Below are 20,834 nucleotides of genomic sequence, written 5' to 3'. Positions count from 1 at the left end.
TGTCCAATCCAGAAGAAAAAACTGCTTTCAAACTATACCGAAGTGCCACAAAGTCAGTATTTCTGAAATTGGGCACAAACCTAAAATTCTCTACTTTGTGCATATCAAATTTAATCCCAAACCTAATACTGTTGTGGTCACTATCTCCAATGTGATTACCTCAAAGGGTACAACCGATGAGCCAAATTTCAAAGAAATACAAAAGGGTGAGGGAAAAAATTTCCCGAATTTTGGATCACTTGACATGGAATGACCCATACGTGACACACACACACACAGACATTTTCCAAAAATGTTCGAAATGGACTCAGCACACCTCAAAACGTTCGAATCCATCAAAATTCGAAATTCGAAAATTTGCACGAATCCAATACTTTCTTCTGTATCTATACTAATATTATAAAGAGAGAGGGCGGATTTTTATGTGTTTATGTGTTCGAGGTAATCTGCAGAACAACTGCGCCTATTTGAAAAATTCCTTCACTACATGAAAGTTGCTTTCTTACTGAGTGACATAGGCTATAATTCGAAAAAATCCGATAAATAGCTCTTCTTTTCTTTCAATTTAGGTCCAAACTTCACATAAATTCCCGAATATGGGAGTGAAAAATTACTTGCACATATTGAAGTACGAAGTGAAAAGGGGGACGCTTGAAACTAGCGCGAACACTGAGACCTCAGGTCTATTGTACTATCCCCGCTTAGACTACTAAAGGAGCCCAGTAACAGAAATAAATTTTAGCAGTTGCCTAACCGAAATTCCAGGCAGTTCCCAGGGATCTACATAGTGGAATCCCAGAGGATCTACATAGTGGAATCCCAGAGTAGAAGTCACATTCACATAGCACATGAATTGAGCTTTCATCAGCCATATGACATCCTCTACACGAAGGATTGTCGGTAACACCCATCAGAATAAGATGCCTATTAAGAGAGCAGTGTCCAGTTAGTAACCCAACTGGACAACAGACTTCTTGATCTCATTCCTACTCAAATTACCGTATTTTCCTGCATATTATCCGCGGGCGGCCTATAATCCGCAGGTCCTAAAATCGGCCTGAAGAAAAAAAAGCTTCGTATAACCCGCGGCGGCGTATAATCCGCATATTGCCACTATGCGCATCACTCCCTGCATCACATGCCACTAGAGGGCGCCTGTGATGCAGGGAGTGTTATTGCTGCTAATTTGATAAGTGTTTTCTTACTATAATTTTTCATTATTACTGTCTAGTTTTAGGTTTTTTTACTTCACTTTATCATGTAATTTAGTTTTATTGTGTTTTGGGGGCTCATTTTTGCTGTTATTGTATTCTTGAAGTGTTTTTGCATTTTTTGGAGCTAAGCCTAACATGTGGTGATCTCCTGGTTTTTGATCTTGGTTGCTTTATTGGGTGTAGCAACTCTGTTTATTTACTGCTGTTAATAATATTTATTCTGTGTTTTTTTGCATTTTTATTTTTCTGTTTTGCCTTTTGGAACATATTCACTGAGTAGAAATGGGTGTTATATGCATTATGAAAGAGGTAAAGAGTGGGAAGGGGGACAGGTGGATCTCTTGTGATTTATGTCATATGTTCTGCCTGTATAAGGGGGGAAATGAGTCTGTTTTTGAGGAGGATTATATTTGCACTAAATGTGCTGAACTCTCAGACTTAAGACTTAAGATGCTAGTTTTGGAGGCACAGTTAGCATTAGGGTGTAGGCCAGTTGTAGAGGGTATAAATGTTCCAGAGATTCAGGGGGAAGTTTCAAATGAGGAGTTAGATTGGGAAACTAAGGGTGTAATTTTGGGGGACTTTATGGTAAGGGAGGTGGGTAACACAGTTGGGAGAGTAAAGCGTAAGGTGGCTAGGTGTTGTTTACCAGGGGCTCGGGTAAAAGACGTTAATATGGTTGCTGAAAAGAAGGGAGTATTGAATAAGGAGGACATGGTTACTTTGTGGGTGGGAACAAATGATGTAGGCCACAGTAAAAATGAGGAGTTTTCTAGGGAATGGGAATCCCTGTTGGATAAAGCAACCAGCTTTTCGACGAATGTCCAAGTGGTTGGTTTGCTTCCCAGGTATGGAGTGCATAGGAGCTGGCTAAATCAACGTGCAAGGTGTATGAACTTGCTACTGAAGTCAATTTGCGAAAAGCGCAGTATCTGGTTCATTGATGTATGGAGTCATTGTAAACGGGATTGGATTGCTAGGGATGGCCTGCATCTGAGCTCTACAGGGGTCAAAATGGTTAGTGGATTAATTTTAAGGGCTTCGGAGTCAAAAAACTAAGTTGGAATGGGGGGCGTGGTTCAAGCATCAGGTATCGAGAAAATGAAATTTTTTTGGGTATTGCTAGAAATGGAAATAAAGTGACGAACAAGAGTAGTAATGTTAACAATTGTAATTTAGGAAATTTCTGGGTGTTAAATAAAAGCAACTTAGGCATGCTTAAAGTTTTCTATACCAATGCTCGCAGTATTAGGAAAAAGATGGATGAATTGAAAAGCATAGTTATGGATGAGAAGTTGGATGTTATTGGAATTACAGAGACATGGGCTACCGAATCTGATGCAGAGTTATTGCATATTGCTGGGTATAATTTGTTCAGACAGGATAGAGTGGGTAAAAGAGGTGGTGGGGTTTTATTTTATGTTAGAGACAATTTTATTTGCAATGAATTGGTCATAAATGATAAGCCTACAGATATTGATATGGTTTGGCTGGAGTTGATGAGCAGTAAGGGCAAAAAGCTACGCTTTGGAAACATTTATAGGCCACCTAATTCAAACCAGGGACAAGATGAACAGATGTACCGTATTATTAGTGACATGTCCAGTAAGGGATCCGTTATCATAATGGGGGATTTCAATTTTCCGGGTATTGATTGGAATAATTTTTATCCTGGTAATGGCAAAGAAGAGGAATTTTTAAAAGTAATTGGTGACTGTTTCTTAGATCAAGTTGTAACTCAGGGAACTCGAGAGGAGGCGATTTTGGATCTAGTTTTTTGTGACATAGGTAGTTTTGTTCAGGGGTTGTCTGTAGGGGAGCATATTGGAGATAGTGATCATAACAGCATTAGGTTCCGGGTTAAATTTGAAGTGTGCAAAGATGATAATTTTAGGTTTGTGCCCAATTTCAGAAACACTGATTTTGATGCACTTAGGCAGAGCTTGAAAGAGGTTTTTTCATCAGGATTGGAAAATAGCGACGTAGATCAGCAGTGGACGGAATTTAAGGATAAACTTGCTAAAATGGTTGGGGATTATGTTCCATTTAGGAGAAAAGGTGTTAGTACCAAAATTTGGCCCATGTGGTTCTCCAGAGAGACTAAAGAAGCTCTTAATTATAAGCAAGCCACTTTTCGTAAGTTTAAAGAAACTGGTCAGAGTGCGGAGAGGCTCCAGTATGGTAAGGCAAGGCGAAATTTTAAGTATTTGGTACGGATTCAGAAAAGGGAATTGGAGCAAAGGCTGGCAGATGATATTGATGGGAACCCTAAGAGGTTTTTTGCTTACGCTAATTCTGGGAAAGCTCGAAACAGTCAAATTGGGCCTTTGGTTGATGAGTATGGAAATTTAATCCACAACGATAGGGATATTGCAAATGTTCTAAATAACTTTTTTTCCAGTGTGTTTAACGATAACTGTATCTCAACAGTTGACACTAACAAGACACAAGCTATTATACAGCTTGAGGATTTTGTATTTTCGAGGGAGGAGGTTTTATTTCATTTGAAAAAGATTAAAGCAACTAAAGCTCTGGGACCAGATAATATTTATCCAAAAATTTTAGTTGAATGTGCAGAGGAATTAGTGGATGTTATTTTGAATATTTTCAATGCTTCTTATAACCCGGGGATGGTGCCAGAGGACTGGAAGCTGGCTAACATAACGCCACTCTTCAAGAAGGGGTCTAAAGGTATTGATGGGAATTATAGACCTGTAAGTTTGACTTCGGTGATTTGTAAGATTTTCGAAACTTTTATCAAAATTAAGATCATGAAGTTCTTAGAGACTAATAGTCTGTTGACTAGTTTGCAGTATGGTTTCAGGAAAGGTAAGTCCTGTACTACTAATTTATTGCATTTCTACGACAAGGTTACCTCAGCTTTAGATAACAAAAAATGTGTGGATGTTGTTTATATTGATTTTCAAAAAGCTTTTGACAAGGTACCGCATGTTGCTCTTCTCAGCAAGTTAGCTGATATTGGAATAGGAGGAAAAACTTTACTTTGGGTTAGAAATTGGCTTACTGGTAGGAAGCAACGAGTAGTTGTGAGAGGAAATCATTCTAATTGGAGTGATGTTTTAAGTGGGGTTCCTCAGGGATCGGTTTTAGGGCCTCTTTTGTTTATTATATTTATGAATGACATCAATGAAAATATTTCTGGAAGCATGAATTGTTTTGCTGACGATGTAAAAGTTATGGGGATTGTCGAAAATGAAGAACAAGTAAAGCAGCTGCAAGAGGATTTAGATCATATTGCTAAGTGGGCAGATAAATGGGGTATGGCAGTTAGTGTAGGGAAATGTCAAGTGCTACACTTAGGTCATGGAAATAAGCATATGAGATATCATTTACAGGGTTCAGTGATAAATCAGGCAGAAAATGTTATGGATCTGGGTGTCTTTATAAATCAGGACTTCAAGTTTAGTCAACAGTGCAGTATTGCTAGTAACAAAGCCAACAAAATGCTTGGGTTTATCAATAGATCTATTTCAAACAAATCTAAGAAAGTTCTTCTGCCTTTATATAGGAGTTTAGTAAGACCTCATTTGGAGTATGCTGTTCAGTTTTGGTCGCCTTATCTGAAGAAAGATATTTTTCTACTGGAAAGGGTTCAAAGAAGGGTAACTAAATTAGTAAGAGGACTCTCAGATTTAGATTATGATACCAGACTTAATAGGCTTAACATGTATAGCCTGGAGCAAAGGAGAGTCAGAGGGGACATGATTCAGTTATTTAAATTTATCAAAATGAAAGATGTAAATGGATTGAATTTTTGCAGGGAAAGCAGGACAAGGGGTCATTGTTTTAAGCTATTTAAATCTCAGGCTAACTTGGAAATCAGGAAAAACTACTACTTTAGCAGGGTCGTGGGCACTTGGAATAGCTTACTGGAAGAGGCGGTAATGAGCAAGGGAGTGGATAGCTTTAAGAGGGCCATTGATCTTCATTGGGGACTAATTAATTGACTAGGACCAGCCTAGCTGGGCCCAGAGCCTGTTGCTGGTCGTCACATTTGTATTTGTATTTATATAATACGATGTAAGAAGATAAAGTTTGAATTTAACATGCCATTTGAGCAACTAAACTAAAAACGTGAAAAAGTAATTGCTTTGAAGGCATAATCAAAATTAATCTGAAATATAATCTAAAATATAATGATTTCTTCTTGAAATCTTGATTATAGTACTCTAATTGCTTGAAAAACAAAAAGTCAAGACAAAGGAGCAAACGGTCTAATCTTGTGCAAATGGCTACCTATTTCACTGTAATCTTGCTTATTTTACATGACCTGAATCGCCAAGAGGAACATTCAAGCAACGTAAAATAACCAACATACAGGCAGGCAGCGAAGAAGAACATGCAAGCTTCGTAAAATAAACAACATTCAGTCGGCGTACGGTCTCGATCGGTGAATCCTACTGTAAAAATATTGAGGTTCAATGCGTTGGTGCTAAGGGGAAAAAAAATCACAGATAATCCCCGGCTGCGTATAATCTGCACCTCATAAACTTTGCCTTTTTTAGCAGATAATCCGCGGATTATACGCAGGAAAATACGGTAAGCAGTTCCTTGGATCTAAGCCAGGGAGGCTGCTGGTTCAGAGTCTTGGCCTGTCTTTGAGAGTCGGACTGAAGTCACAGGCCATATGATTCATCCATAAGAAGGTTCTTTGCAGTAGTACTTACAGCATTGTAGGGCAGGCAGAGGACACGCTCGGGTCCCATAAATGGTGCATTGGAGCCCTGCTTAGCTAACTGATCTGCCAATTCGTTACCCACAATGTCACAGTGACCAGGAACCCAGTAAAGGGAAACCCTATTACTGCCAGCTAGTCTTACCAGTGCATTATGGCACTCCCAAACGGTTTTGGTAGAGAAGCGGTCTCGATTGAGAGCTTTCAACACAGCTTGGCTACCAGAGAATATTCTGATAACCTTCCCGCTTATGCCTCGTTCTAGGCAGTTATTTACACAAGCCAACATGGCTAAAGTTTCTGCCTGGTAGACAGTAGCAAGCTTCCCTAATGAGGAGCACAGATTTGTGTTATTACTGCTACAGTATGCACCAGAACCAGTTCCAGATGCAGTCTTGGAACCATCTGTAAACCAGATTTCGTGCGCTTTGCCAATGATATCCTGTACATCCTTCCATTGCTCTCTGGACGGAAACACAATGTTATAATTTGCATTAAAGCTGAATTGTTTTAACATCCAGTCTGAAAGCATCATAAAGCAAGGATGCTTACTAGTCTTTTCACACAGTTTATCGTACAGAGAGAGGTAATGAGGGGACTTCCAGAGACCCATGAGCTTGAGGCGGTACGCACACAGAATTACCTCCATTTCCACTTGCTTATGTAGCGGAAGTAGGCTAAGAAGGAGCTCAAGGCTATGGGAAGGAGTAGTTCTCATGGCACTAGTGATTGCAATAGTAGCCATCCTTTGTACTTTGGTGAGGCAACCCTCAGCCGTTACGGTACAGGTTTTACCCCACCAGGCAATTGCCCCATATGTAATCGTAGGTACAATTACTCTAGTAAAAACCCAATGAGCTATTTTTGGAGAAAAACCCCAATTATTACCAATGGCACGACTGCAAGACCAAAAGATCCTCTTGGCCTTATCGGTAATTGGCTTAAGGTGAGGATTCCATGTCAAAGTTTTGTCAAAGATCACACCCAGGTACTTGACCTCACTAGAGTAAGCAAGAGGAGAACCAAAGAACTCGATTATCTACAAGTCTTTGCGACGTTTTCGAGTGAAGGGAACCAAATAGGTCTTATTCGGATTGACCGTAAGACCTGCCGCCAAACACCACTTTTCAATTTCCTTAAGGGCAGACCTCATGAGATTTGTAACAGTATCATGGAACTTGCCCCTTGTAACAAGGGTTATGTCGTCCGCATAGCCAATGCAGTGCAGACCTATGCGATTAATTCTTTCCAGAAGTTCATCAACCACCAGGCACCAAAGCAAAGGGGAGAGAACACCACCCTTGTGGGCAGCCACGGCAGTTAACTACCATCATAATTTTGCCCAGCATGCAAGCTTTTGCCATACGGGTTGTTAGCAGACTATTAACCCAGGTGTAGATCATGGGATCAATTCCCTTGTGTGTGAGAGGGTTATTAATAGTCTCAGAGGGGACCTTATCAAAAGCTCCCTCTATGTCAAGGAAAGCAGTGAGCGCTACTTCTTGTCCATTTACTGCACTATCCAGAGCTGTTGTCAGCTCATAGAGTGCAGTCTCAGTGGACCTTCCTTCTGATAAGCATGCTGGTACTTAGAAAGAGGATTGGTTTTCAAAACACTATCCCTGATGTGCCTATCAATCAGTTTCTCCAGAGTTTTTAGGAGAAAAGAGGTAAGACTGATGGGTCTAAAGGCTTTTGCCTCAATGTAGTTTGACTTACCTGGCTTGGGTATGAAGATTACCTTGCAAGTTCTCCAAGCATAAGGCACAAAGCCAAAAACAAGACAGGACCTGTAGATCCTACAAAGATGTGGTGTGATAATATCCACACCTTTCTGCAGGAGAGCAGGTATAATATCATCTGGTCCAGCAGATTTAAATGGCTTGAATGAATTAATGGTCCACTGAATCTTACTAGGGGTCACAATTTCACCCGCTAGTTTCCACCTTTCCTTACTACCACGTAAGGAGTGTAGCAGAATATCAGGATGACTCTCGTCATCTTTAATTATAGAGCCAAGTGTACCCTAAACATTTCTGTTAAAGTGCTTTCCCTGCCTTCGGTAAAGGAACCATCTTCCTTTTCAATGGAACCCAGTTGACAAAATTTATCTCTAGAGAGTATTTTCGTGAGTTTATATAGCAACACGAGAAACGCTGTCCAAATGGCTACAGAACTGTCTCCAGTTATCCTGTTTACTAGTTCTTATTGCCTTATTGTACTTATTGCAAGCTTCATGGTACGAAGACCAATCGCCCGTTTTCTTATCCTTATTAAAAAGTCTTCTGCACATATTAATGTTATATATCGTTGAAAAGGGTACAATTTTCCGCGTTCTAAACAATTTGTTTCAATTCTCTAACTTAATAACGGCGAGAGTAATTTGCGTTTTTAGCTCGAACTTTTTTAGGCTTATCCGAAATTTAGGCACTACTTTCTTCATTAAATCTATCAAGAAAAAGTGAAGGAATTAACCCACACTTTTCTTTTTGACACCATTGGAAAAAGTGACATTTTTTACTCCAGGTCTCTCTCGACCTATGGTCGAAAAACTTAGCTTCTACCTTCAAAGGAAAAAAGTTACAAGCGTTTTTAAATCAATTTCGAAAAATGTCATTTTGATTCAGGTTGTCAACCATTTTATTTTCGCATTTCCATGGTTACGCTTTTTGTATCCCATTGTTTATTTCCTTTATTTTGCATTTAATTTCTTAAACTTATTTTATTTCGTGTTCCAATGGTTATGCTTTTAAAAATCTATCTTTCACATTTTAATTTCTTAAAAGTATTTTAATATCTGTCGTCATTGTTTGGAAGGATGATTTTGCATGGTGTTTTTTTTTCTTTCATTTAAGCCTGATTGTTGAATATATGTCACTTGACATAATTTTTATTCTCAAGGTAGACCGGGCAAAGCCGGGCAACGCAGCTCTTAATATATAAAGATTTGAAAACTACTGTTAATGTGATTTTATACTTTTTTTGTTTGTTTGGCAAAAAATTTATTATTGCTAAAGAAAAAACATCCGCTTCACTCGCAAAAGGGCTGGGTTCCGGTAGCGTGGTCGCTTGGTCCGTTAAGTGCTGAGCAGTTCAGTCTAGGATTATTGTTTTAAAGCAATCATAAATGTAATTCATTGTTTTGGCGATTTGTTTTGAAAGAAAAGAAACTTTAGATTTGTTTTTATCTGAGTGAAATGCACAACATTTTCTTCTTTTTTTCTGATGATGATTTTGAATAATCCACGGGATATTTTTTTTCTGTTAAATGGATGGATTATGATAGCGTGGTTGCTGGGCGAGTTTGGCGATAAACAATAGAGTTGGGGAACTATTTTTACATTTGAAAGATATTATTTGATCTCTTTTTTTGTTTATTTGGTGAAATATTTTAAATTGCAGTAAAAACCGCTTCACTCGCTCAATAGAGTTTTAAAGCAACTGTAAGTCTAATTCAATAATTTGACGAAAAGTTTCAAATTCCAAAGAAACTTTGATAGGTTTTTTTTTTTTTTTTGAAAGGTTGTGTATGCATTTTATACAAAGAAAAATGATCATTTCACATCAGAGGGGGAGGGGTGTCAATTTTTTTAATTCAACAGACTTCCATTAAATTTTTAGCATGGGCATCGCTGTGCGGGTACTGCTAGTATTAGATATAGAAGAAAGTAAAAACACATAAATATTAGAAAAATGAATTTTGCAGCTTTTAGCGAAATTCATTTTTTTAAATTCAAGCTTTTAATGTATCTATTTAATATAATAGTACTGAACAATGGTTAACAAAACGTAAGACTTTGATTTTTTTTTTTTTAACAGAGGACAAATTATTATTAAGCCCTATTTAGGAACTTGAGGTTCTGCACTGGAGCATATGCAGCGAAATTTAGGTGATGGCAAAATTTTGACTTTTTATAAGCTAAATGAGAAAAGGTCATTGCGATGCAAAAATATACCATTGGCCAAAATATATCATTTTGAAAACTTTGAAAACCACTTTTGTTTTGCTGGATGCCTTAATATCTATTGGCTCACACCATTTTGCATTGATAAATGGGTTCTTGTAACCAAAACAAGTCTGAACACATGCAATATACCAACATGCCATCCAGAGACTGCAGTTTTGTCCTTGTTACAGACATCAGTCTGGATTAGACAACAACCAAGCTGGAGGCAGATATCATCTTAATGAAGCTGAGAGTGCCAACAAACTAGTAGCTGAAGTAAATTTAGCACACCAGCGAAAGTCCGCAGGAATGGTACCGTTCAATTCATAAATTGAAGGCAAAGCTTCTGTATAATGCAGTAAGTTACTGCCCTTAAGTCAGGGCTAAAGCAGAACTACATACAGTACCATGGGCGTCGCGGCCGGGGGGGGGTCCAAGGTGTCTGGACCCCCCTCCCCACAATATTTGAGGACTGGACCCCCTCAGTGTTTGAAAATCGAACCCCCTCGATAATTCTCAAAATGAAATTTATTATTTTGGGGAAATTATTTTTACTTTGAAGACTTTAAACAGTTGCATAATACATAATTTACCATGCTTAATTCATATCAAATAAAAGGAAATGAACATCGAAAAAAAAAGAACTGAAAAAAACAAAATAGGTGATGTGTATAGTGAACGGAAAGTGAACTCCAGTGACAAACCATTGCTCTGCTCTCTGCTCACACTAAATTCAGTGGAGGATGCTAAAAAGGGGACACCTTTTCCCGAGTGTAATGTCAACCCAGATCTAGAGATATGTTAGCGGGGTAATAAATTGTTTGCAGGGGGGGGGTTGCCCTTAAATGTCCGGTATTGAAAACACTAATCGTGTCCCCGACATCCCCGGCTTGGAAGTCATTCCAGCTTATTTGTTGCTATTTAGGGGGAAACAACGGGACAACTTTGAGATACTGAAACTAGATGGACAACTCCCCCCCCCTTTTTTTTACGACTCTTGTGCTAATAAGTCAACAGAAATCAGGACGGGGATCTGAGTTTCTGCCCCTTTCTTTCTTATCTTGTTTCTCGGCACTTCCAGGTTTCTGTTTCGAGTTTTGCAGTGTTTGTTTCTCCGATTTGATTCTATTTATAGCGACCCCGATATTACCCAAACAAAATGGGACACCAGACCTCTTTGGCGGTTTTTCGCAGCTGGCAAGAACATCCTGGCCAAAGGATGCACAAAAATTTAGAAGACCTCTTATCTGGTCAAAGGTTAAGTTCATGGGCGCCCATATGCAAAATTGTAAGGGGGGCTCAGAAATTTTAACCATGGTTTAGTAGGATATTTTCCCCATGATTGCAGATTTCAGGACAGATTAGAGTCATTAAAATTTGACATTTTTAATTATTTATTCATTAATGGCTGGAGCAGAAATATTTTTATATTTTTGCAAAGAAAAAAGTATTAAAAGCAAGGAATTTCTAATTTCCAAGGGGGGCTCGAGCCCCTCCCCCCTTGTCTCCCTATATGGGCGCCCTTGGTTAAGTTTGGGGTAGGAAGGGAAATGACGTGTCATGTGTTTGACATTATTCAACATGTGGCTTCAAAGTACCTTACCGAAGCACAATTTCTAAAATGTGATTGCGGCATCTCAAGTTTGACCAAAAAAGTGTCACATTAGAGAAAAAAGGGAAGGAGTCTAAAAATTAACGTGCAATTTCAAAAGCGAATCGTAAGTCAGCATAACAATGGATACTGTGAGGTCACTTCCAATAGACCAACGAAAAAAGAAGCGCAAGATGACCAGAAAAAAAGACAGAAATAAAAGGAGCTTCCTTTATTGGGAAAAGTTCCGACAAAAATAAAGATCATTTCATGTGTTGAGGGTACACTGGTGTGCAAAAATTAAGGACGAGATGGTTTTTTCAATATAACTTTGTACAAAAGCTTTCCAAATCAACACATTTAATACTGTAAGATCCCCAATACGTAAGGACATGTGTAATGTAAGCAACACTTACTAAAAGAGAAATCAGAGGGATAAAAAGAAGCTTTATTGAAAAAGTAGCATGGAGCGCAATGCGAATGAAGGCCGAAACATCCCTGTGATGGGTGTCCAGCAAGAAACATCCGGTCTTTAGTAGGGGATATGATCTCCCCCGACTGCTAGGCAGGTTTCACAGCGTCTGCCCATGCTGAGAATGAGGGTGTCAATGAGTTGTTGAGGCATTGCTGCCCATTCGTCTTGCAGCGCCAATCGAAGCTCCCGAATCGTTACTGGTGGTAAGGTACGAGCTGCCAAGCGTCTGCCTAGAAAATCCCATACATGCTCGATGGGATTGAGATCCGGAGATCATGCCGGCCAATCCATACATTCAATATCCTCACTCTAAGAGCTGTTCGGCAGCTACTATGCGATGGCATGGTGCATTGTCGTCCATGAAAAGGAACTGCGGACATATAGCGCCTCTAAAAAGATGCACATATGGAAGAAGAACAGAAAATTTTCTGTTCCATGAATTTGATGGTTGCCCGTTCTTTCTTTTGATTTTGAGTTCAGGTATGAATTTTGTTTCTCTTGTGGTTTAAATGTTGTTCTATTTTCTTTATATAAATCTTGTAGCTTAAATATTGTTCTATTTTCTTTAGATAAAACTTGTATTTTTCGTTTTATAAGGTTCAATGTTTGTATTTCATGTCATGCTGATATTCTGGACTTTCAGTAACCCACTTGCTTGTTTTGTGAGATGTCGGGGACTAGTGCTGCTTTTTTAGGAAAATTTCGCCAGCAGCACTCACGAAACATCTCATGGTTTTTCCCTACCCTTGGGGAGTACCCCCTGATGAGGCCCCAGGGTATTTTGGGATTTTTTCATTTTTCCTTCTTTTAAAAGATTTTTTCGTTCTTGTTCAATCCTTATATTGCTATCAAATATATATATATATATATATATATATATATATATACACACACATGAATTTTTCTTGGTGCAACTTGAAAATGACAGAGTCAGAAAGGTCCCCCCCCCCCCACAATAAATTTCAGCTGACGACGCCAATGTGCAGTACAGCAATGTTAATACCCAAGTACCCAAATTTTGCCTTCAATTTAAAATTTGAACTGTACCGCTGCTACGAACTCCTCCTGGGTCACTAAATTTATTTTAGCAACCAGTTTGTTGGCAACCGACAACGGCTGCTGGCATTGGGCCAAGTTAAGAATTTCTCCATCTTCAACCTAAACAAAAATGCACTCGTCCAAGATCAATAACTTTTTTTTTTACCAGAGCCAGCAAATTATAATTGAAAATCACAACAAATATTTATGAACTTACTTGGTTTAAGTCTTCTATACGTGTTTTAACGCCCTTGAGCATATCTTCTCGCTCCTGGTAATTATCTGGGCAAGGATACAGTGTAGCATGAAATCTGCAAAATGAGATGACATTCAAAGTTTCATTCATACAAAATATAACAAAACAACATGGAATTATTTATACATACCCTTCACAAATCTTTTTTACACGACTCTTTAGTTGGTCACCTTGAAAGAATAAGATGAAAACAACTTTATGCAGTTTTTCTCCCTAAAAATACACTGAATCAGCCAATTGAATGATGTTAGAAAAAGGTCAATTTTCATCAGTTAGATTTCGAATATATTCAAGTACTTCAGGAACTACTTACTGTAAAGGGATCTTCAATCAATGTGCTTATTTCAGCTTGCCTGAGGAAAACTTTTCCTCGACAAACGCGCCATAACATCATTTCAAAACCTGGTATGCGCTCCCTTAATATAACTCCAATAACAAACCTTTTCAAAATAAAATTTAAAAAAAATTAAAAGCTTTCTACCTTTATATTTATGCATCATGGTTACTAACATATTGATAGACATATACCGTAATTTCGGGTAGATAAGCCTCGGCTTATACGTGTTTTAAAGTTGAAATTTAACATCTGCGGCGTATCTGAAGAAATTTTCCTAGTGCTTTTCATGTTCGCCCAATCGAGCGGCAATGTTAAAATTCATTAAAAAACGCTAGTAGAGCTCTCAAATTGCACGATTAAACAGGTTTTTCATTAAATTTAATTTCTCACACACTTAAACCTGCGTTAATTTGCGCCGATTTTACCGCTTTTGTTACCGGATTCGTGATGGTAACATACGTTTCACAAGGCCGAAAAATGGAGGAATAGCTAGCTTCTGTGAGTTAGAGTCCCTATAGTCTGAGTAATGTTTTAAAATGTCTCAATGATAATAAATTTAAAAAAAAGAATCAATTGATAAAGGGTAAACAATTTTTTAATGAACTGCTAAGTATAACACAATGATTCGAAAACTTCTCATCCAACCAAATGTAGATGTCATCTGGCAACACTAGTTTTTTGTGTAACCGTAGCATTTTCTAACATTTTTTTTACACGAAGTTTATTCCATTTCTATCAGTCAACAAGTGCAGTTGCTTGTTACAGTTTTGTTCTAACTATAATAAATGATCGCATCCGTTTTTATGTATATATAGAGATATATATATATATATATAGAGGGGGTGAGGCGCCATGTTTTGGTACGCTCTTCTGCGGCGTATACGATGGGGCGGCTTATCCGATGAACTTTTGTTTTTAGTTAATAAATTATTGCATGTGCGGCGTATACGATAGGGCGGCTTATCTACCCGAAATTACGGTGATTAAACACCATAAGATTAAGCAATATTCAAATTCCTTTTCAAGAAAATGACCTCTCCCTCCTCCTGCTTTATTATTAAGACATTAGGTTCTAAATCCATTACCATGGCTTTCAGCTAGTTTTCGAAAAGTTTTCACAGCACAAAAGCTAGAGAAAAATTTAGTCACCTAAAGTTTTTTAACATGCTTTTTTGAATAAAATAGTGCCAATTGTAAAGGTACTATCACTGTTCTGTTGGAAGAATAATAAATAATCAAAATGGTAATAACTCTATTGAAGCTTCATGTTATACATAAATATGATGGATTTATGGTCCTGAAACAGTTGGTGCTTCAGCATACTGCAAGAAGTGTGGAAAGGAGTGTGAAGAAGTGTGGAGAAGTGTGGCCCCCAATTTTCGAAAAAAATATCCAAATTTGACCTCGTACCCCCCATTAAATTTGATGCCCAAAATGAAATTCTAAATCCAGCGTAAATTTGGAGATACTGACAATTTTAGGCAAAGTTACCACAGAACTGCATGTAAAACCTCTAGTGATGTTTCCAAATCAAACTTGCAATTCAAACAACAAAAACTCTTTCCATCAAGTTTGCAAAATAAATATGCCTTTTTGTTCAGTATTTATATGAGCTTCAAATTTCCTCATAGATTCTAATGTTATGGTTTTTTTTTTTTTTTTTTTTTTGGAACTGTTCAAAAAGTAGCGTCATTCCATGCCAACTGAAACCACAACATGGTTTTTTGAACTTAAAGCAATACCCTTGTGTTTGATATTATTATGAAGAAAATTTATTGAAGTTTTTGGATTGAATGGATGTTTTTGACAGACATGCATAGTTATGTTTAAAATTTGAGATGAATAAGAGACATTTCTGATTTTGATTTTCACTTTTAAAATGTTGCTTTTTAAAACAGCAATAACTGTTTAAAATACAGTGATTTTTCATACAGTTTTATTTCATACATGAACATTCATTGTCCCTAAGTACTATAAGTGTGCAGTGTGCACATGCAGTGATTTTCTTCATTCGGCGAATATTTTTATATTTTAAAACGATAAAGCATTCCAGCGATTAATTTGTCCCCTCTGTTGCAAATTTTTAAATAAGTTTACTTTATGCAAAATATTAAAGAGATTCAAAGTTAAAAATAGGTATACACTCAGTAAAATTTAATAGTTTAATCATATTTTGTTATAATTTTGGAAAGTTGTTACTAATTAGAAGAAATGTAGCCACAACATAGGGGACATGGATGTGTAAGAGAGGGGACACAGCTGGAATGTCCTCTCTGTTACAGCTTGACATTCGACATTTATTACAATCTCGCTGACACTGTTCATGGGGGATTTTGGGGATGTATAAATGAATAGTATCACCTTGTTGAAACCAGTTTCCTCAGTGTTTGCTCACATTAGGGTTCGTATGCTCCTTAATAACTCCAGCTTTTTAAGAAAAGAAAATAAGTGCCCTTAAATTCCTGAAACTTTACTACTATCTCCTTACAAGCTCCTTAATTTTTATTCTGTAAATAAGTGGCATTAAAGTTTTTCTTCTCTACCTTAAAATTAACTTTCTTAAAGTTCAGATAATCCCAAGGACAGTGGAACAAATGAATCTATTTTGCTCCAGGGGATTTGAGCAGAAAAACTGACTTGCTCGTTCTAGCAGCTCATCATCCCTTTTTCACCATCAAGATTTTGATGCCACTTACAGTTCATGTGGGCGATCTTGTCTGCCTTAATCTGATCACAAAAACCTTAAATTTTGCTCCTTCTAATTTTTTTGATTTTAAAAAATTTAGCATACTGTTTTATTTATTTATTTTTTTTATTTATAGAGAGTAATCTCATCAGTTTACAATAATGAGCTTCGGTATTTTACTGTGCAAGTACATGATGTTTGAGTCCTCTTATCCATGCATAGATTACTGTATTGATCACAATTTTTATTTCATTAAATTTCTCTTCAATTTGAACTGTGAAATCGGTGGCAAGTTCAGTAGTTTAAAAAAATTGTCAATTACTTTTTAAAAAACTGGATTTCCTAGTTTTTGATTCCATGTTGCTTTTTCTATCATCCAACTGTGTTAAGAATGCAGAAATGAACTGCTTTTGCTTTGTCAGGGGTGCCCACCTAGGAGGGGGGGGGGGGTTCATGGCGCACCTGCACCATTGAAATTCAAACAGATGCTTTTTGGAGACTTCATTTTATACTATGTAGATATAAGTCACACAGATAGAGAGAAATTTTCATTAGTCTTATATTGTTTTCAGTTGAAAAACTGATAAGTAATAAAGTCGAAGTTGAACAAAATATTGGGAGTCTTTAATTAGCAAATATATAGCACTTTTATTCTGCCTGTATGTAAACGGTCGTGTTTTTTAAGTAATTTCAGATTAGCAATGTTTTTTGTATTTTCTTTGCTTTCCAAATTATAATATTTTTTTTTAAATGCTTTGATTTTTATTTAAAAAAAATTAAGGTTTCTTTCCTTCATTTAGTAAGTGTGAATTATGTTTATTGTACATTTTCCTAATGGTTTGAAACAAATTCTATTTAAAGTTGAAGCTGTTTAAAAAAAATAATTATAAATGCAATATTATAAACGGAACTGAAATTTTTTTATTCTCATTTGGTTCAAGAACGTTCATCTTTACTAATAATAAAGCTGAAAGTCTCTCTGTCCGAATCTCTCTCCGTTTGTCAGGATCTCTGTGACGCACATAGCGCCTAGACCGTTCGGCTGATTTTCATGAAATTTGGCACAGAATTAGTTTGTAGCATGGGGGTGCGCACCTCGAAGCGATTTTTCAAAAATTGGATGTGGTTCTTTTTCTATTCCAATTTTAAGACCAAATGATGGACGAGTAAATTACGAAATTATCATCCCGTGGAACCGTAACATGGGCACAAATCTATAGGCGAGAAATTCACCATACATTATTTGTAAATATACAAGCGAACCAGAAGACCTTTTAATTTTTCTACTACGGGCAAAGCCCTGCGGATACCACTAGTTATTTATAGTTATTAACATATTGAAAATATCATAGGTTTTATTGAATTTATGTGAAATGTGGGAGGAGAACTAAAATTTTTGGGAAGGGGAGAATTCTGAATATGCCAAATAAAATCCCAAATTTACCGAATGATAAAATTCGACTATGCACACATATACTTGTAAATACATAACTTCTACTTCAAGGGAAAATTGGGTATCATTGAAAACAATTTAAAAATAGAAAATAAGAATTTTGAAATTACGATATTGTTTCCTAATTTGTTAAACTAATTTGTCAAATGTAACCCCCCAAAAAAATTTAGGAAGTCGCAGTGACCTCCGGTGACTTTCCATCGGGACGGCGCTGTGGGGTGAGGGGGGGGGGGCACAATTTCCTAAGTTCGCCATAGGTGCCAAACCCCCTAGTTACGCAAAGTTAGTTACTTACTGACTGCAAAATAGAAGCACAATGCTTTAAAGAGAAATAGATTTTTCAAAATATGTATTTCACTGGTTTGAACTTTTAATCAATCAGTTTTCAAACAGAAAAAAAATACCCATGTTGTGCAGCAGAAGCTGGAACTTCATTTGGAACCAAAGTAGAACTGTCCATACTTTCAACGGGAGCTTCTTGCTAAAAATGCATAAAAACAAAACACTACATGTAAAATCAAAACAATGAAACTAAAATCTGAAACAATAATATCGAAAAGTATTTACCAAAGAAACAAAACAAAACTTTTATATGTTTTAATTTCTGTTACTATTGCTTAACTCCTACTAAATAAAGCCTATTCTTGCTTTTATTATATTTATTATGTTGTAATACGGACTTTGCAACTGAAACAAAAAAACTATAGATGCTGCTTTATGCTAAACAAATTAAATGATTCATTAAGTTATAAAATTTGTCCACATCTACAAGAATTCAATCCAAAATTTCTGGTTACAAGACATTTTTTTCTTCGTCAAATTCAAAGAGGATTACAATTATTTTTCTGTTAAAATATGATTAATCTATAACAAAACATTTTTTAACCCTCTAACAGCTCAATTTCCTAAATGAAGTAGCTCAAAAATATGCATATTTTTTCATGTATAAAAAAAGCAAATATGAAATATATGTATTGAATTTACAAATTACTTAATGTGGAAATCACGGGGTGAGCATATTTTGATAGTTCAACATTGCCCCTGAAAATCGCAGGCGATGCAGTGAGAGAGTTATTAGTTGATGAGAATAAAAAAATTTGTCACTTAATTTTTTTGAATATAATAATTTATAATATTGTTACAAATTCGGTAAATAGTAATTATTTTTGTGATTAATTTGTCGTAATCTAGCTAAATTTTGCGTTTATTAAATTATCTTTCATCTAAAATTATTGTAGTAACGTAACCTGTAAATAGTTTCTTGTAATAAATATACAGCCCCCGTACATTCGGCTGAAGTATACGGTACCCTCATTTCTGAATGATAAAATTTGTGAATGGAAAGAAATAAGAAAGCGTAGAACGGTGTAGCATTTTCTGGAATAGTTGAGAGGTCTCCTTCGATGTCTATAAAATAGCCATTACGCATGATAAAAAGTCAGTTTCGATTGAGAATTTGTACTGAGAGTGTATTAGTTCTGTTTATTGCGAGGCATTTCGCTGTGTTGTTTTTCGTATTTCGACGTAAATACGTGTGTAACCGTCGAGTTTACGGTGTTGATTGATATTTGCTTAATTGCTGATGATTAATTTAGCAGTTGTTAACTATCTTTCCTGTACATAGTGTAAATAAATCTCCTGTGTTTTCTCAATAACTATGTCATCATTTCAAGAAAGTTAGAAGTCGCACCGGATCCGTAACAATATAGTCAACTATAAGTGAACAAGATGGTTAAATTGGATTATTAACCAAAGTACTGAATGATGAATAAAATGTTTATTTAAAAAAAAAAAACAATTAATGCAGTAAAAAAGCTATCTAAAAACTTAGCATTATAGTTGAAGAGACAATTTAAAACAATGCATGAAGCTCTTGAAATGACTCCAGATCCTGACTGTGAGTTTTAAGACCTTATTAAAAGAAAGATATACAACAGGTAGAAAATTAAAAAACAGGAATGCATGCATACGCAATCATGTATTAGAGGAGAGCTTCTTCAGAACTCCAAGAAAGACTAATTTCAATTGAAAAATTATTCCTCACTACATTTTAGTTCAGCCTACAGATAATGTAAAGGTAATCGCATAAGAAGAAACCAAAATTCAAATTTAACATGTCCATGTTTTAATTTAACTTTCTGTAAATTGCGAAGAAAATTAAAAAAAAAATTTGAAATTTAAGCATTCAATGCCTGTTGCAATTTATACATTCATAGCTTTTTACTTCTCAAAATTCAAAAAAATGTGAACATCTGGATATCATAAATTTTGATATAGGCATGCATAACAGCAATAAATATTATTTTCCTGCATTTTCAAAGTTTTAAATCATTTCAGTTTTCTTTCACCTAAGCAATATTAGTACACACACTTGTGCGTTTTTATGTATTCAGAAAAGTTAAACTAGTCACAAGAACTTACAGTCGAAAAAAATGTTTGAGCTTCTACTAAGACATTTTTCAATTCAGTTAACTCGAAGTAGGTTTTTTTCAAAGCATCAGAATTTGAATTAACTTCTCTTAGCTCTGATTCCAACTTTTCAAATGTGGCCTATAAATTAAAATGCAATATAAGTGTTACCATTATATATATATACAGTTGAAATGTAATTAACATTTGTGCTTAAACATTTGCTAAAATGTTAGAAAAGATTAATTTTATTTTCAAAATTTAAAGCAAGATAAAACAAAATTTATGATAGAAAATGTTTGACAAATAAAAGGAGTATGAACTAAAGCATAAAATGAAGATAGCAGCTTATAATGGCTTTAACTTATGAAAGAACAAATTACATGCTATTTTCACACTAAAAATTTGGTAACTATGATAATCAATTCTTCATTAGGTATAGAAAAAAAGATGAAGTTTTTATAAATACAGTAGAGAACCAATTATCCGTGAAGTCCCGGACCATCCCTATCCCGGATATCTGAATTTCCCAGTTTTCTGGATCGCTGAAATGCGCTATTGGCCGATTGTTTATAAACCTTAAATTACTATAATAAATAGTAATAATCTTAAACTAAGAAGAAAACAGTTCAGAAATACATATAAATATCGCAATATTAAAAAGTACTAGTGAAAGAATAATTTAAACACCAAAAAACTTAAGTTATTCATAAGACCTGAGACCCTCACATG

General features: G+C 36.0%; 1 protein-coding gene across 1 annotated transcript in view; it reads right to left on the bottom strand.

Annotated features, from left to right (window-relative positions):
- Positions 1–20,834, bottom strand: part of LOC129222455 (RRP12-like protein) — a 181,859-nt gene that overhangs the window by 141,825 nt on the left and 19,200 nt on the right. The window contains exons 4-10 of the mRNA XM_054856970.1: positions 20,115–20,243; positions 18,098–18,174; positions 13,531–13,657; positions 13,348–13,430; positions 13,179–13,272; positions 7,630–7,792; positions 6,056–6,237 (exon numbers count right to left, since the gene is read on the bottom strand). Of these exons, the coding sequence (XP_054712945.1) occupies positions 6,056–6,237; positions 7,630–7,792; positions 13,179–13,272; positions 13,348–13,430; positions 13,531–13,657; positions 18,098–18,174; positions 20,115–20,243 (855 nt within the window). The remainder of the gene's footprint in view (positions 1–6,055; positions 6,238–7,629; positions 7,793–13,178; positions 13,273–13,347; positions 13,431–13,530; positions 13,658–18,097; positions 18,175–20,114; positions 20,244–20,834) is intronic.

This window comes from Uloborus diversus, chromosome 5 (genome assembly GCF_026930045.1).
Source record: "Uloborus diversus isolate 005 chromosome 5, Udiv.v.3.1, whole genome shotgun sequence".
NCBI lineage: Eukaryota > Metazoa > Arthropoda > Arachnida > Araneae > Uloboridae > Uloborus > Uloborus diversus.
Note: the sequence above shows the minus strand (reverse complement) of the source record. Positions and strands in the feature narration are given on the sequence as shown.